Source organism: Nothobranchius furzeri, chromosome 14 (assembly GCF_043380555.1).
Source record: "Nothobranchius furzeri strain GRZ-AD chromosome 14, NfurGRZ-RIMD1, whole genome shotgun sequence".
In the NCBI taxonomy this organism is placed as follows: Eukaryota; Metazoa; Chordata; class Actinopteri; order Cyprinodontiformes; family Nothobranchiidae; genus Nothobranchius; species Nothobranchius furzeri.
In genome coordinates, this window is record NC_091754.1 from 27,044,188 (window position 1) to 27,062,195 (window position 18,008).

General features: G+C 42.0%; 1 protein-coding gene across 4 annotated transcripts in view; it reads right to left on the minus strand.

Moving 5' to 3' along the window:
- Nucleotides 1-18,008, minus strand: part of il1rapl1a (interleukin 1 receptor accessory protein-like 1a) — a 288,242-nt gene that overhangs the window by 149,226 nt on the left and 121,008 nt on the right. For all 4 annotated transcript variants that reach the window (XM_015966101.3, XM_015966099.3, XM_015966100.3 and 1 more), the window contains exons 4-5: nt 3,326-3,512; nt 2,091-2,244 (exon numbers count right to left, since the gene is read on the minus strand). In XM_015966101.3, coding sequence (XP_015821587.1) covers nt 2,091-2,244; nt 3,326-3,512 — 341 coding nt within the window. The remainder of the gene's footprint in view (nt 1-2,090; nt 2,245-3,325; nt 3,513-18,008) is intronic.

Sequence of the window (18,008 nt, forward strand, 5' to 3'; positions counted from 1 at the left end):
CAACGCCGTCATTATTTAGCTGTAGCCAAAGATGGCGTCCGGAGGCGGCGCAAACATCTTACTTTTGTAGAAAGGCTTTAAGCGCTTCTTCCTCTTGTGGTGTTCAATACATGTCCAAGTCATTCATAACAGAGGAAAGAGTCACAGCGAACTCTGCTCCAGACGCCATCTTTGTTGTTTATAAGGAACTGAGCATCGCGGTGTGTGACATATGCTGCTCACAGCTGATTGGCTCAGTTAGATTTCTAAGGGGGTGGGGTTATTTGAATGGGAGCTTTACCAGGTCCTTTGCTTCAGAGGTGTTGGCATGGCTGGCCAGGCTAGTACCTGTTACCTTGACCCAACCTTGAGTGGAAGGAAAAGGATGAATGAATGAATGAATGAATGAATGAATGAATGAATGAATGAATGAATGAATGAATGAATGAATGAATGAATAAATGGGCAAGGTGACAGGGTTGATTCTAATATATTTAGGCAAAGATTTCCCAGAATGCACAGTGCTTTAGGTTTTTACTTTGGCGCTAAATTCTAGAACAAATATCTGAAAGACTGAGTTGTAGCCATGCAAGTGTATAACAGCGCATTTAAAGGGACATGATAAGCTAACGAGGCAGTGAGGCGACTGTGGCGGCTTTATTTTCTATTACCCTCAGCATCATTGGTGCTTGATTAAGAGGTTTCTGGAACCACCTGGCCAGCGTGATCCTTTGTTTATGCTCATAGTTAACCTCTATTACTAAACTGACCTCAGCTCAGGCTGCAGCTCTTTTTCTAATGAAGGCCTAACACACACACACACACACACACACACACACACACACACACACACACACACACACACACACACACACACACACACACACGCGCACACACACAAGTCTGCAGCAAGGCTAGGTCTTTGTGCTTCTTGCACTAAATTCAATATCAGTTAAAATTAATGACCTCCTTCATTCCTCTTGGCTCACAAAAACGCAAAGAACAAAATACTGCAATATTAATGCTCAGGTCTTAAACATAGTTTGGTCTTTTATGCTTGCTGTCCAGGCAACGGTGGTTTTAACAGGATGTGATAAAAGGAGGATAATCGCACGCCCACTTGAGGAGATGATGGCATGGGTTTATAAAAAAGAAATGTGCCCACGATGAGAGAGCTAATCTGATTCTAACTGGATGCTGGAGCTATAAAGAAGAGGTAACCCCACATTGGGGTAAAATGAATTGGAATAAAGAGCACACATACAGTGTTTTAGTAGAGGAAGCAGCTCAGAGACCAATGCCAAATTTTTATGGTTAAATAATACAGCTGACATGATCAGTGAATATGAGCTGATGCAAACCCATATACATTTGTACTAAAGTCCACCACTCTGAAAGCCACATGGTGCTCACTCACTATTACACACACTCCAGGTGGCTGTGGCTCAGTGGTAGTCTTTCAATTGGAAGATTGGTAGTTTGATCTGCCACTCATCAATGTGTCCTTGCCCCAAGGACTTTGTTTCCATCTACAGTCCAAATGCTAATCAGTGTTGAATTGTCAAGAAAAAAACAACAAGAATGTATCCATAGAACAAATCTGCTAGAAGTGTGGCTTTGTGTGTGCGTGCAGGAGGGATGAGTTTAGTAGAATTCAATGTTTGTACTCCAAACAAACTTCTCAACCAAAATCAATGCATTGGACCTGAACACAAGCACCTAATATACCTAGGTACTGATTCTGACAAGTACAGTAATTGCATCAGTGTCTGTGCTCGCCCTGCAACTGTGTATGCAAGGTAAGGCAAAGAAAGCAAGAGACGGATAGAGACAAAGAGTACGTTTCTTGACCTTGGTCCATGCTCTTTAACTCCCAGTGTGAAGGGCTTTAGCCTTTAGCCGTAAATATTTTAACGCTGCTTGACTCGGAAAGTGCTGAGCTAGAAGAAGGGATGGAGGCCAAACCTCCATTTTCAAGCTTCTCTAACAATTAACACGATGGCAGGACATCATTGTGGTAGTCTGGAACAACCCATTGTTTCACTTTTACAAAACAAAATACTCTCTGGAGAACATCAACAGATGCAAAAGCACACTTCTCAGCTTCTTACCGGTTACTGTGAGTTCAGTCGTCCTTCTGACAACAAAGCCACCAAACTGGATTTCGCAAGTGTAATTCCCAATATCGTCTTCCTTCACTTCTTGAATGGACAAGATGTCTCTCTTCTGGATTATGCTGGCCCGCCACAGCTTCGGACGACACTCCTGTGTTAGAGGATGAGGTCATCAAATCATGGCAACAAGCAGGTGGAAAGGTACAGTGACAATTCCTTGCACTCAGTGAAAAAGTTCAGAAAATGGATAGCTTGCTGCTCTACTTACATAGCCTAAAATAATAAGGATTTGCCACAATATTACTCATTTAATCAAGATTTATTGCACTGAAACTTAATATTCTCCATTCAATATTTTACTGAGGCCACATAGGAAGGAGAATTTTATTTACCGAGGTCTCTCCTGGTGAAATAAGTGTGTTTGTTCTGTGTCTGTGTGAATATGTGAGTATCTGTGCGCAGGCACGAGTTACTTTGTGACACGATCCTCTCTCCAGCTCCATGGCGCTCCGCCGCCTTCTCGGCGGCAGCTCAGTGTATTCTGTTCCATCGTTGCTCCCGGCAACCTTTGAATTCAATCACAGTGGCTCTGCAGAGGTCCAAATAACTCTGGGTCCCAGCAGTACCAGTCATTACCCAGATCATAATTGAATTCGGGAAGAAAAAAAAAAACTAGAGGTCAAGTCTGGCCAGTTAATCTACTGCTGATCTGCCTGTGATTAGTTTGGCTTGAACTCTTGGTTGGGATGCACTTTGTTGACCGCGGGCTGTGCCTGACCCGGGAAAGGCAAGAACTTAGGTGAGCGAGGAGGGGGTGAAATAGAGTGCAGGAGCGTTTGGAGGACATCTACTGTTTCCACGGGGCACAAAATGACATTGCACAATTTTATTCTTGTGGAAGTTCTGTGCTCATTATAAAAGTCATCGCTACGTCTGCCCTCTGCATGGTTCTCATTCTCTCTCGATGGCTCTCACTGTAGTGTGGAACGCTCTGAGTACAGCTTAAGTAATTGCCTCCATACATAATCTGCTTAAGTGACTTGGAACTGCATTTCCAACAAGGCTTTAAACTTAAACAGCCAAGAAATTAGATGAAAACAAACCAATGAACCACTGAAGAATATTTCTCAGTTGTGGAAGTACTCCTCATATATTTTCTTAAAAATAATAGAAATAATCCAATGAAAGGTTACCGTTACAATTCAAGAAAGGGAAAATCTAACATGGCTTACCTTGTACCAAACAATGTCTGGATCTTTGCCAGAGTCTACGTAGTCATCGATGTCAAGGCAGAGGATCTCTTTACTTTTACTGAGCTCAGCCTTCTCGTGTCTTCTCATGTCTGAGTTGTAGCAAAGGTCTGTGTCATTTTCAGCCACAGTCAGAGACATGGACACCTTCATACAGTACGTAGAGTTTCTGTTGGAGAAGAACAACACGAGGAGTTTCAGATTAAACCTACAATGTCGTACAAACGGTAGTAACATTACATCATAGAGGGTATAAAACTGATCCTTTTACTACAAGTGATTATATTTGTCGAGTTTAATAGACATCGCCTTTGAGTTATTTTTAATCTTTTCTATTTTCCTTCTCCCTCCCTAGAGTGGCTCCGAGAATGTGCGGTTAGCAATGATGACACATTCAGCAGCTTTACTAAGTCAATGCCGAACGCTCGTGAACACCGCTGGATTTATAGAGGGAGTCAGGGAATGCTAATCAGACAAGAGAAAAATGCAGCCATGGTCTCTCAAGGAAAGGAAAGCTGCTTGGTCATCACAATGAGTCAGTCCTCGCTGCTTGTCATCCCCTCTTTGTTTCCCGGCAACCATCAACACTCCATCTTGCTATCTAACTTTGCTATCTAGGAAAGAATAATGACGCTCCCTCTATGCTGTTAATGGTGCTGGTATGTGTCACCAGTGACACAGTCCTATTTCACAGCTCCCACTTCCCCAGTGGTGGCTGTGACAAGGCGTTCCCGGCAAGATTTACACTACAAGGCTGAAGAGACGTATACGGCTTTGCTGCTGTAATAGCTTCCACTTTTTCTGGGAAGTATTTCCACAGGAGTTTGAGGCGTGACTGCAGGTTCCCAGTGGGCTTCATGAGAATTAGTGAAGTCATGGTCTGGTGGTACTGAGTCCTGTTTGCTTTGGACTTCATCATAATGAAAAGCATAGAGCACAGGCAGCTCATTTAAAAACACACCCTTGCACCATGCTCTGTTTAGCCGAAGAACCAAAATGGTTTATTGTGTCAGTATCTCAACCGTTCTCAGTGTGCAGATTTTCATGGTGAAATTTAAATACTACTTTGGGACATAAGGAACTCTAAGAGAAACAGGACAGTTTACAATGTCTCAAAGTTTTCAGGCCTCTGACTCAAATAAACTAAAATTCTGATTAGTTCAATGACAGTGACAATCTTAGGATAGTCGTCTTGCAAAATCTTTGTGCCCTCCGCAATAAGGCTGGCCATCCCAAGAAACTGAGACAGCAACCTCTTTTAGAAAACAATGCTGCCAATTTGCCGCAACTCAGAGCTGACATCAGGGAGACTTAAGTGGTCAGACTGTGGTGGTGATGTGGAGCAGTCGTGTCCTTTTTTACAAAAGATTACGCAATGGTGGTATAAAGAGGGTATGAGGCGGTCTCTGCACTGCCGCGAACTTCTGTTTACAGTACCTAGAACATAATTTGCTTTTTAATCGCAATCACAGCCTCGATCATTACATTTTTTTTCACAAGCCCCTCCTAAAAGTGCTCCATGCAGTCTCTGGTGATCTGAGCTCCAGCTCTAATGGATAGAAGCTTCTGGAGCTTTGCATCGCTCCAGTTTATCATCTCAGCTGATTCTGTTTATAAAAGCAAAAGTTAGCCCGTGTTTACTTTTAAAAAAATATATAGTTGCCAGCCAGATCTCAGCAGTAACTCCCTACGTGATCATGACACCACCCTCTGTTGTGCCAAGGCGTAATATGCATTTGGCATTGCAGCCAAATTTCTATCAAGTGTGGCAGAAGGAATGCCGCGAAATCCCGTATTGCCGTGCTGCCACGGCAGATTCATAAGACACACTGTGACAGCAGTACTACGCCTAGTATAACATCTAGAACATAAAATCAATTAAAACAGAAAGTCTAAAACAAATACAAAATAAAATATAAATGTAAGATGACGTTTGTATGATTTCATATTTTCAGCATTAAACTGAGCTTGGCTCACGCTCAAAAACATTTCTGAACTTCAGGTAATGAGACTATTAAAAACAAAGAAAACAAATCAGGCCAGTCATTTAAATTCATTTCGATATTATTTCATATATATATATATATATATATATATATATATATATATATATATATATATATATATATATATGAAATACACGCACACACACATTTATTTAATTGACATTAGGTTTTAAAGCTCACTTGTTTTGTTTCTTAGTTGAAAATTATTTAAATAATTACAAGTTAACAAAATGTTATAATGCTAGCCTTGTAATTATATCTACTTCATCCAAAGTGTGCCCTCCTCTAATTTCTAAATGAGTCCTGACTTTACAATGTCAGAGAAAGTCCTAATTTATTCATGGAAAAATGTCATATTTAATATTGATAAAAGTGCACTGTTGGTATTGTGCTTTGAATAATTTTTTAGGTTTATATTAGACAATCATATTAGGATAAATAATTTTTATGTTGTGTAAAAAATAACAAAAATAAATAAGTTTTTTTTAACTTATGAGCCATTTACATGGGCCACCCTTGTCCCTCCCTGGCCACCCCCCAAAAAATTCTAGACACGGCACTGTGCAGATCACAATTTCTTTGCGCACATCCAAATGCCATGGTATAGCATCTTAAAGGACAAGATTATATGATATTTGGGCAAATTCCACATGCAGCCTGATGCAACGGTACTGTATTTACTTGTCCAGGTTTGGTTCTGAGTTGTAGGGACATGACATTTGTGACTATGTGAACTGGCATGTAGGGGGAGTATATGAGTGACATAGGAGGGGATTTGATTATGAAATACTTTGTTTCTGATGATAAATAGATCAAATAACTGGTGGAGAGCCAGCGGAGATGCTGTAGGATTGGGGTGAAGGGGTCACAGACGTGGGAGTCAGTAAACAGATGAACAGCAGAGATCTGGATGCACTTGAGTTTTCAGGGACTTTGCATCCTGAAGGATTCTGTTGCTCTAATTGTGTTTGGGGAAAATGGAACCCCGGAGAGTCTACAGTAATAAAACCCAAACACACAGATTTTTTAATGTATGCCTAACAGTGTTTTTATGCATTGTCACCTGTCTCACCCAGCTATGATCGGACTTAGGCGAAGGAACGTGAGGACATCCTTCTGAGCTTTCATTTCATTATATTACATTTACAGCTGACCAGATGCTCCCACTTACTGTAAATGACATGGTTTCATATGATCTACTCTTGTTATAAAGGCAATAAGGGAGTCGCCTCTCTCCTGTAAACACCTCTGAACCCCCGGGGCTGTAAAACACAGATACATACACACCTGCTTTTACTCACACACACACAGTTCAAAGACAAACATGGCTTTGTTTAGCTATGGAAGACTGGTTAGAGATACCAGTGAGAGAAACACAGTGGGAGAACAGCTTCTCGAGTGAGGAGAGCAGATAACGTGTACCTCCACACAGAAGATGACTCAAAGGGCATCTGTTGTAGGAAGAGAAGTAAGATGGAAGATGCTGCAACAGAGCACTGGCCTCTCAGTGTCAGAAACTGACATTATTGACTCAATAGTTTCTATCTGGAGAGAACAGAGTGGGAAGATGTGATGTAGGCTCACAGAGTATTCCTGGACAATATATGCCTATAGAAGAAATACGATCTCACAAACAAACCATGGCACACAGATAACTAGAGAAAGCATGCACTCATATAACAAGTTCTAAATGAGTAAATGTGCCTTTAAGGACTGAAGCCTATTATGGTGGATCAGAGGGTGTAAGAAAATCTAATGTGAAAAAGTAATGATTAGTTACCAAGAATGTGTAACGATCACTAAATTCTGCAGGTTGAGACACAGAGAAGTTAGGTGGCTAATGGACCATAAGACACAACGAGACCAGATCCACTCACATTAATTCATTTTAAAATAAAAAAGCAATACCTGCACATGACAAACCAAACAACAAATACATTGATGTTAAAACTTATGGATATGGTTTTGTTGGGCTGCATGTATAAAAAAAGTTATTTAATGTGGTTAATGAACACAGACTTGATGCACATCTTTGTAGTCATGAGAAAGCTGTTGACTCATTGATTGCAGCGCTTGTTGTTGCTAAGACAACTAACAACGGGGCACAGAAGTTAAGTGCTTGCCCTGTAATCGGAAGGTTGCAGGTTCGAGCCCCGCTCAGTCTGTCGCTGTCGTTGTGTCCTTGGGCAAGCCACTTAACCCACGTTGCCTGCTGGTGGTGGTCGGAGGGACTTGGCACCAGTGCTCAGCAGCCTCGCTTCTGTCAGTGTGCCCCAGGACAGCTGTGGCTACACTGTAGCTCATCCCCACCAGTGTGTGAGTGTGTGTGTGAATGGATGAATGACTGATTGTGTTGCAAAGCGCCTTGGGGGGTTCCAGGACTCTAGAAGGCGCTATATCAAATACAGGCCATTTACCATTTTTACCATTTAACAATGCACCTGATGAAGACCAACTAAATAATGTTTTAGTAAATTATATACCGGTATAAATGACCTGGGGCCTCATTTATAAAGCTTGCTTATGCACAAGTTGGGGTCTGAAAACTGCATAAGTGACTTAAGCTTTGGATCTGGTGTAAGTACAGTTTGGAGATGGTGAGATTGTAAAACGTTTAATTTACGACACATATTCAGATCGTAGACCCTCGCGCACATCCACAGTATTTATGCACAGTAGCCATCATAGTTTGCATTGTCCAGTTTTGGTAGAAAGTGGGTGTGTGGGAAACAGCATGTGATCCAGAAACACCTGAGCACATTTCTAGGACAGGTGTGATTCATAAAACAGAAACTGCATGAAGCTGTGTGTAAGCAGACTTTTACAGCTCGGAAAATGAGTTTGCATAAAAAATCTTGCTGAACTTAAATAGGGTGTTAGTAAGGATTCTACACTGCAACGTCTCTAGAAACAGCAGACAACGACCTGGGCCTGAGATCAAACCAGTAACCATCCTATCCCATGGAGTGTTCTTAACCCTAGAGTCATCACCACACCAATGTTATGTTCAAAGTGCAAGAATTTATTTTTGAAGAATCTAAACTTTTATTAGACTCTTCCTGAACATCTGGTTAGCACTGGTGCCTTGCAGCAGGAAGGTTGTGGATTTGACCCCCAACTGGAGCTTTACTGCTCATATTTTAGATGTTCTTCTTGAGCATGAGTGTGTTTTCTCTAGGTACTGTTGTATTTGATTTGCCAATTGTCCCATTGCCCTGGATATTGGTGTACTTCAGTGTTTTTTGTTTCTGCCAGGAACAACGCTTCCCAAACAATTCAGCTTTTACCCACAAAACTTTACCAGCACCACCAGTTAAACCATACAAACGTAACTAAAATGTTTGACTTACAAGGAAATTGTTAAATCATAAAGTGTTAGAAATAATTCCTATTCCATATCTTGAGATCCTGTAGACCCTTATTTATTTTGGGGGACCCACAGTGGGGTCCTGACCAAGCTAAAACATCTCCAAAATTGGCCTAACAATCTTCAGTCATCCATGACTTTTGCCAAAAAGTTGTCAAATCTAATTTTTAATAAACATAAACTAATTTATGTGCAAAAAATGTGCAAATAATGTTTTAATCAAATATATGAAGTTGATCTGAACTGGTCTGAATCTGTAAGGTAAATTTTTTTTATGTTATATCAAAGCTTGTACACCAAAGGTGGCTCAGACCACTCCCATGAGGACAGCAAACTATAATTATAGGTTTAAGATGATTTTACAGAATTCACTTTGCATTAATTGATTTTGCATTAACCCTTTTCTCAAAGGAGAGTAGCCATGCCTGTGAATCCTCACTAGAAGCAGACTCTCATAATTTGTCACCAGTAGATGTAAACACAAATAAATAATGCCATACTGTGGAGGTGATCACAAATGCTATTCCCCAAGGGCACTGATGGAGAAACATGTCTCCAGCTTAAATTTTCACTGCAGGCTCCCCGTTGCATTATGGGAAGGTGTCCGTTGTGGAGCTTGATTGACAGGCAGCTGGGAGGTCCTCTGGTGTCTTTCACATCTGTCACATTCTATTTGAGGGTTGCTGCTTTGGATATTTTCTAGCCGGTTCACGGTGGCTGTAGTTCTCCACACGCTATTATCCAACGTGTGGAATAACTTAATCACAGGAAGGAATTATGCTTGCTTTCACCCACTGCAGAACACGGACTCATTAGTGGAATTATTATAAAATAATCTATCAGGTGAAGAAAAAGAGGGATTGCAGTGGTGACTGATTGAAGGAGGAAGAAGGATTGATGAATCTGAGGAAGTGTTACAGACCTAATGTGTGATGATATGCAGAAAAAGTGCAGAGGAATAAAAGTGATTCATGATGAGCATGTGGAGATTAGCATGTAAATGAAGTCACCTTTACATAAAACTTACAATTAGACTTTTATACAGAGGAGGACAAAGATAAACCAAATGCACACGTAGAGCAGCAGGGACAATTCAGGAAATCAGAGTTTTTTAATTAATCAGTGTTCAGCTCAGAAATGTTGCTTTTACCCACATAACACGAGAGATCCTGGGATAGTGACAGATTTCAAATGAAAATGGCTTGGTGTTTAAAGTTTCTTTTGTTCCAGCGTTGACTGCATCATCAAGAGATAACCGTTCCTGATGAAGGCTTCTGAAGCATGTTTTTACCTGTTGTCCAAATTAAACCTACGAGTTTTCCTACAGTTAGTTTACTGTCACATAAGAGTCAGCAGCAGTAAACAGAACCGCGAAGGAACAAGTTAAGACCTCCATTAATCTCATTTAGTGACTTATAATTGTATAACAGTTTTCGCTGACTTACAATAACTCCAACATAGGTACTGAAGACATTTGAGGAAGAAGAAGAAATTATTTAAAAAAAATAGCAATAGAAATGGGGAAAATGTACATTTTTAATAAAAAAAAATCAGAAGGAATACAAAAAATGAATAAGAACAGGTAATAAAGAACCTCGAAAAGACAGAATTGGTGGCAACAGCAGCATGATGAGAAAGTAGTCAGGTAGAATCAGCAGAGGGTCACACCAAAACCAGCCTGATCAGGTGAGTTATCAGCTGCTTTTTAAAGGAGACCACTGAGTCCACTGATCTCAGGCTCAGGGGGAGAGAGTTCCAGAGTCTGGGGGCCACAGCAGCAGATGATCTGTCACCTTTGGTCTTTAGCCTGGTGCTGCACAACCAGTAGGCTTTGATCACTGGACCTCAGGGACCTGCTGGGGGTGTAGGGACTGAGAAGATCACCAATGTAAGATGGTGCTTGTTCATGTAAGGCCCTATAGACCAGAACCAGGATCTTGAAATGAACCCTGAAGCTGACTAGCAGCCAGTGAAGCTGGAAGAGAAGTGGGGTGATGTGGGTGTGTTTGGAGGACTTGGTCAGAAGTTGAGCACAGGCATTCTGAACCACCTGTAGACGGTTCAGGGAGGTTCTGCTCAGACACGTGAAAAAACAGTTACAGTCTAAGCGTGAGGAGATGAAGAAGAAGAAAATATCATTTCTATAGCGCCTCTCAAGATAAAAATCACGTGGCGCTTCACAAAAACAAAAAATGTAAAAATATAAAAAAGCATTTAGAAAATGTTTAAAAATATATTAAAATGAGCAAAAATAGGCAATTGTGATTAAAAATGTTAAGAAAGAGAGAGAGTGAACAGGAAAGAGGGAAATCAGTGGATCCTGAGGAAGGTGGAATAGGTGGGGGGAGCAGAATAAAGAGAGAGTGGTGAAGAAGGTCATACAAAAGCCGGCTTGAACAAGTGAGTCTTCAGCTGCTTTTTAAAGGAGTCCACTGAGTCCACTGATCTCAGGCTCAGGGGGAGAGAGTTCCAGAGTCTGGGAGCCACAGCAGCAAATGATCTGTCACCTTTGGTCTTTAGCCTGGTGCGCTGCACAACCAGTAGGCTTTGATCACTGGACCTCAGGGACCTGCTGGGGGTGTAGGGACTAAAGATCACCAATGTAAGATGGTGCTTGTCCATGTAAGGCCCTATAGACCAGAACCAGGACCTTGAAATGAACTCTGAAGTTGACTGGCAGCCAGTGAAGCTGGAGGAGAAGCGGGGTGATGTGGGTGTGTTTGGAGGACTTGGTCAGAAGCCGAGCACAGGCATTCTGAACCACCTGTAGACGGTTCAGGGAGGTTCTGCTCAGACACGTGAAAAGAGAGTTATAGTAGTCTAAGCGTGAGGAGATGAAGGTGTGGAGAACTGTCTCAAGTTCAGAGCGGGACAGAATGGGACTCAGCTTAGCAATGTTCCTGAGATGGAAGAAGGAAGAGCAAACAAGAGAATTGACATGAGAATCCAGGGGGAGAGCTGGGTCAAAGGTCACACCAAGATTCCTGACAGAAAGTTTGGTGTGAGTAGCAAGCTGACCAAGAGAGTCTCTGACTTTGGGAACCAGCTTGTCTGGGGCACAGATGAGGATCTCAGTCTTATCTTCATTCAGCTGAAGAAAGCTCCCAGCCATCCAGGTTTTGATAGAGTCTAAGCAGGTGTGTAACAGCTGCAGCTTAGACATCTCATGGGGCTTAAATGAGATGTAGAGTTGGATGTCATCTGCATAAAGATGGTAGGAGATTCCTTTAAAGGAGCTCAGGATGTGCTGAAGAGGAAGCAGATAGAGGAAGAGCAGAGGCCCCAGCACAGAACCTTGTGGGACACCATGGGTAAGGGAGGTGGTGGAGGACCTAAACTTGGAGACGGCCACAGAAAATGAGCGCTCGGAAAGATAAGAGGAGAACCACCCCAGATCAGTTCCTGATAGGCCTACCCAGTCTCTCAGCCTCTCCAGTAGCAGATGATGGTCAACAGTGTCAAAGGCTGCAGTCAGGTCCAGCAGGACCAGAACAGAACAGTCCCCTGCATCACTGTGAGTCAGAAGGTCATTAGAGACCCTAAGAAGAGCTGTTTCAGTAGAATGAGCTCTACAAAAACCTGACTGGAATCTATCATAGATGTTATGTTCATCAAGAGCAGCTGTGAGTTGTTTAGCCACAACCTTTTCCAAGATCTTGGAGATGAACGGAAGTTTAGAGATGGGTCTGAAGCTGCTATGGAGAGAGGGGTCAAGACTTGTTTTTTTAAGAAGCGGGTGGATTACAGCGTTCTTAAAGTAAGCAGGGACCTGACCAGAAACCAGAGAAGCATTAATGATAGAGAGCATGCTGGGACCAATGGACTGAAAAGCACATTTAAACAAAGATGAGGGTAAGATGTCGAGGGGGCATGCAGAGGTCTTCATAGAGTTAACTAGTTTGGTTAACTCAGGCAAAGAAACAGGAGCAAAGGTATCTAGGATGATGGGCCTGGTTGGAGTCGGGAGAGGCAGCGATAAGGCTGAAGGAGAGATGTTAGCTCTAACCTTATTGACTTTGTCCACAAAGAAAGACCGAAAGTTCTCACAGTCAGCATCAGAGTGGATGGAGGCTGTATGAGTGGCAGGAGAGACAATGCTGCTGCTGGTGTTAAACAGCACCTTGGGGTTCCCTTTGCTCTCGGACACCAGGCTGGAGAAATAAGACACTCTCGTGTCTCTGACTGCAGAGTTAAATTATGCCGGAAGATCCTTTAGGTGCAGCAGATGAAGGTGTGGAGAACAGTCTCAAGTTCAGAGCGGGACCGAAAAGGACTCAGCTTAGCAATGTTCCTGAGATGGAAGAAGGAAGAGCAAACAAGAGAACTGACATGAGAATCCAGGGTGAGAGCTGGGTCAAAGGTCACACCAAGATTCCTGACAGAGGGTTTGCTGTGAGGGAGCAAACTGACCAAGAGAGTCTCTGACTTTGGGAACCAGCTTGTCTGGGGCGCAGATGAGGATCTCAGTCTTATCTTCATTCAGCTGTAGAAAGCTCCCAGCCATGTTTTAAAGGAGTCCAAGCAGGTGTGTAGCAGCTGCAGCTTAGACATCTCATGGGGCTTAAAGGAGATGTACAGTTGGATGTCATCTACATCAAAGTTGTAGGACAATCCTTAAAAAGAGCTCAGCAAGTGCTGGAGAGGGAGCAGATAAAGGAAGAAAATTATAAGCGCCAACACAGAGCCTTGAGGTACACCATGGGTGAGGGAGGTGGAGAAGGACCAAAACTTGGAGACGGCCACAAAGAAGGAGCGCTCTGACAGAAAAAAAAGGAGAACCACTCCAGAGCAGTTCTTGATTGGCCTACCCAGTCTGCCTGCCTATCCATTAGCAGGTGATGGTCAACAGTGTCAAAGGCTGCAGGCAGGTCCAAGACATTGGAGATGAACTGTAGTTTAAATGTGAGTCTAAAGCTGCTATGAAGAGATGGTCAAGATTGTATTTTTTTAAGAAACGGGTGTATTACAGTGTGATTAAAGTAAGCAGGAACCTGACGAGAAACCAGGGAATCATTAACTATAGAGAACACACTGGGACAGATGGACTGAAAAGTATTTTTGAACAAAGAAGAGAGTAAGATGTTGAGGGGGCATGCAGGTCTTCTTAGTGTTAAATAGTTCGGCTAGCTCAGGCAAAGAAACAGGAGCAACACAATTTAGAATGACAGGTCAGGTTGGAGTCGTATCAGGCTGAGATAAAGCTTAAAGGTACTTTAAGGACATTTTAAAACCATACATTCTCCTGCAATGCCCAAGGGTCTCATTTATAAAACCGTACTCAAGCTCAGCAAAAAAAAAAAAAAAAAAAACTACTTACGCCAAGTAGGTTTGTGACCTATAAAACATGGAGTTTGCACAACTACACGCAATCTCTGCTTTATAAATCAGAAACTACCTAGAAAGGTTCTCAGGTGTTTTTGGATCACATCCCACCCTCAATACACCCACCTTCTGCCGTAAATGGTCGCTTGGTCTGTGTGCGCATGAAGCGGTAGGTACAAGTGATAATGCTGCTTGAATTCATAATTGCATCCTTCTCAGCGGCAGCACTGCAGGTGCTCTCCATGTCCAAAATGTGCGTAAGCCAGGTCCTTAGTCAACTTAAAGTTGCGTACATTTTTCCGCTACCCCAAGGTTTGCGTGGAAAGTTGCTTACCCAGTTTTCCTACCCTGTTTTGTGCGTAAGCTAGCTTGATAAATGAGGCACCAGGTCCTGCGGAATGACCCCTGGCCTGTTTACTGTGATTGCCTCTGTATTCCTGTAAAATCTCAGAATAAAGTATGTTCAGGTCGAACAAGCCTGCATCCCCAGTGCCTTCCAGACACAGCATAATGTGTGATGACGTCATGCATGTAGCTTAGCGGCAGAGCGAGAGGCAGCGTTGCCACCTCAGCGACTTTGTCGCTGTTCTTCACACCTAGTAACAAACCTTGCAACATTTCTGAGGACCCTTTGCTACTTTCTGTAGAACTTTCTTGTAGATATTCCCTGCAGATCGTTCTTCCAGGAGCAACGAAAGAGAATGATAATCTGTGCATGTGCACAAGGACATAACAACCCTTTCTCGTCTGGGCCGACAATAAAGCTACACCTGCAGAGCTGGAGACCACAGATTTATGCCTGCTGCTGCTGCAGATTCACACCGCTGCAGAGTCACGCTTTTACTGGAGACGTTGCAGGCATCAACCTGCAGACTCTGGCTCTTCAGCCATCAGGCACTTTGGCTCTTCCTGCATTTAGCAATTAAAGTTAGTGGGAGTTTGACTTACTGTCCCGTGATCACACGCAGCTCTGCGGCTAATCAGAATTTCCTTCAACGAAACGGGGATGGATGTATCATGAAACACCTGCTCCCAGTTGCTCGGTGCACCTGCGTGCGCCATTGTCATGATCTAGATGGAGAGAAAACTCAGCGAAGAAGTGGAGAGGGGGGAAAGCCGCTGTTTAAGAAAATGCCGGTAGATGCACAAATGTGACAGTCTGTGAGAACAAGGAGAGCACGAGGTCAGAGCTCTGTCCTATAATAGAATGGTTTGGACAGAACAAATCTGCCCTAAAATCACTTTATACTTTTAGAATTTAGTTTACACATCAAAGCAATTTGGGCCATTTTAATCATACTAATTAATAACTTTAACAAATAAAATAATAATAGGAGGAAAAGGGTTGATGCTTTCAAGGCAAGCCAGGGGCTTTCCGTATATCACAGTAGGGACATTTTTTAGGCTGCTTGTCTAGCATCTAATTTATTAGAATTGTGTGGAACAGTCTAAACCTGTAAATTGCACTGGTATTGGACTGACTCGGCTGTTTTGTTCAGGAGTGTGCACGTACAGCATGCACGCCTCATGCAAGAGCTTACTATTGAAGCTGCAGTTACACGTTAGGCCTGAGGGGGCAATCATGAGCATGAAAATTTCAAACTCCTTGTAGTCTCTTTAAGGAGAGCGTGTGCAGGTGTGATGTTTTGCAGTAGAAATGATTTTTATATTCAGCTTCTACAAGTCGCAAAATATAATCACAAATGAATGAAGAATTAAGTTCGCCCTTCTAATTGTTTTCACTTTTTCACATAGATGCAACTCCTGCAAAAATTCTCAACACCAATCGTCTTACAGCTTTATGATTAAATTAGTTCAGCATTAAGTTTTTAAAGCTCATTTTTTATCTATCTGAATGCATTTGAAATCGACTGTAGTAGGAATGAATGCCTTGTAAGTCGTTCTTGGAGGAAAAAAGCTCCAGTGCGCCTGTTTCAGGACGTAGAAAATAAGCCAAAGGAGATATTGGCAGAACACAGCAGCATTTGGACTCTTATTTTCTGATGTTTGGAAATCTCACCTCTGATTGGCTAAAGCAAACAATTAGCTTTGCAACATAGATGTTTTATCTCCAAATAAAACACAAGCTGGTGGAGTTGCTAATACTAACAGTTAGCTTCTACTAGCTGAGACATTTTCTGCTGTTTCCTTGAAGCTAAACCAACAACAGCCCTCCCTGTCATGAGTAATGATGGGTGAGCCCATGAGTGTTAAGTGACAGTGTGACAGATCTGTCAGGATTATCCGAACCAAGTGTTTTCCCATCGATTTTCTATCAGAAGCTAATGCATTTTCACGTTCAGCCGGCACTTTATACTGAGAGCGACCGATCATTTTGAAACATAATAAGTAAAACTGGTTTATCAGTGAACCAGTGAATCAGTCTCCTGTCTACATCTTTCTTGGTGCAACCAAACTAAAGTTTCAAGAACTAAGTGTAATCTCGCCAAACTAATTTGCTTCACTTGAGCTTGTGCACTTTATAAAGAGGTTTGTTAACACTTTAAGGTGTGCTGGTTGAGCTAGTATCGTGCATCACCTCGAGTACAGAGGTGGGGATTTCCCCTCAGGCACACAGAGCAACACTCTGCATGTGTGTCCAGTCGGTGTGTAGTGAAAGGTCAGGGTAAAAGACAAAGACGAGCTATCAGAGACAAAATGGTAAAACTAAATGACAAATCAATGTTTTTTTGTGGCTTGGATCTGTTTAGGTGTAAAACAAGAAATGACTGGAGTTAAAATACAAAGTGCTGCCGGGCGACCGTGCACTGTCACAGAAGGTTTTCAACAATCTTGGCTTTGATTGTACACGTTTCTGGAACTAATGTGTTTTCAAAAGATATTACTATACTTGGGAATTCAATGAAACAGAGCAGTAATTCATGTGTTAGGCCTAAAATCCCATGTATGGTAAAATGGGATGAGACCGTTTGAATCCTTTTGAGACTATTTTATTCCTATTTTTGATTGAATGGTGCTTTTGCACTTTCATAAATAAAATCACCATTTCGTTTTTAAAGTCCTTTTAGTATTTGCCAACATACAAACTTTACTTGAAGTATTTATCATAACTTCCATCAATATGTGTGAAAAAGGAAATTAATTTGATGAAATTTCTTAGAGTAACTTTGCAATTAGAAGATGACACAACTGTTGTTTACCAGTTGTTTAGCCTTGTTTTGGTGTGTTTAAGCTGTAAATGAATTTTATCTTACCATTTTTTAACTTCTTGAATGGCCTGACTTTGTTTAAAACATATTTATATTCAAAAAGACTAAGTTTCACAACGGCTCGTGTAACTTAAATCTTCACATCACAACAGGGTTCCAGTAGCCTGGCAAGCCAGACTAAATAAATGTATTATTTAGTCTGGCCATGCTCCATTGACGGCTCTCGGTTGTGGGGCGGGTTCTACCGTTGTCTTTCAAATGATCTCCGCATGCTACTGGACAATGAATGTGACATACTCTTGTTTCACTCTGTTGCATCATCCCACCCACCAGGCATATAGAGTGCCCTGATTGTACCACAACGCGGCTAAAGCTCTGTGATTTGTTCACTAAGCAGATAGAGCACTATGATTGGCCCACCATTATGGACCAATCACAGCTCTTTATGTGTTTGAAACCCCTCTAGAGAGTTGTGATTGGCTAGCCAGAGTCCTGGTAGGAGCTGCTGAGGTTCCAATGGAGCATGCCTAGACCAAACTTTGCAAAGCAAGAATTTGGTCTAGTTCACTAGGCTAGGGTTCCAGTGCATCCAGCGTTTAAGTCTGATCGAAATTAATTAATATTTCTGCTAAAACAATCATCAGATGCAAATCAGATTGTGTTTTAAATGGATTTTATCAAACAAAATCAAATCAAAGTCTGTGGAAGTCTTCTCATTTCACCTGCTGCAAGGTAAAACTCTAAGCTTTTTCCTAACAGAGTAATCAATTATTTTAAGTTAGAGGGAAATAACAGGAAAT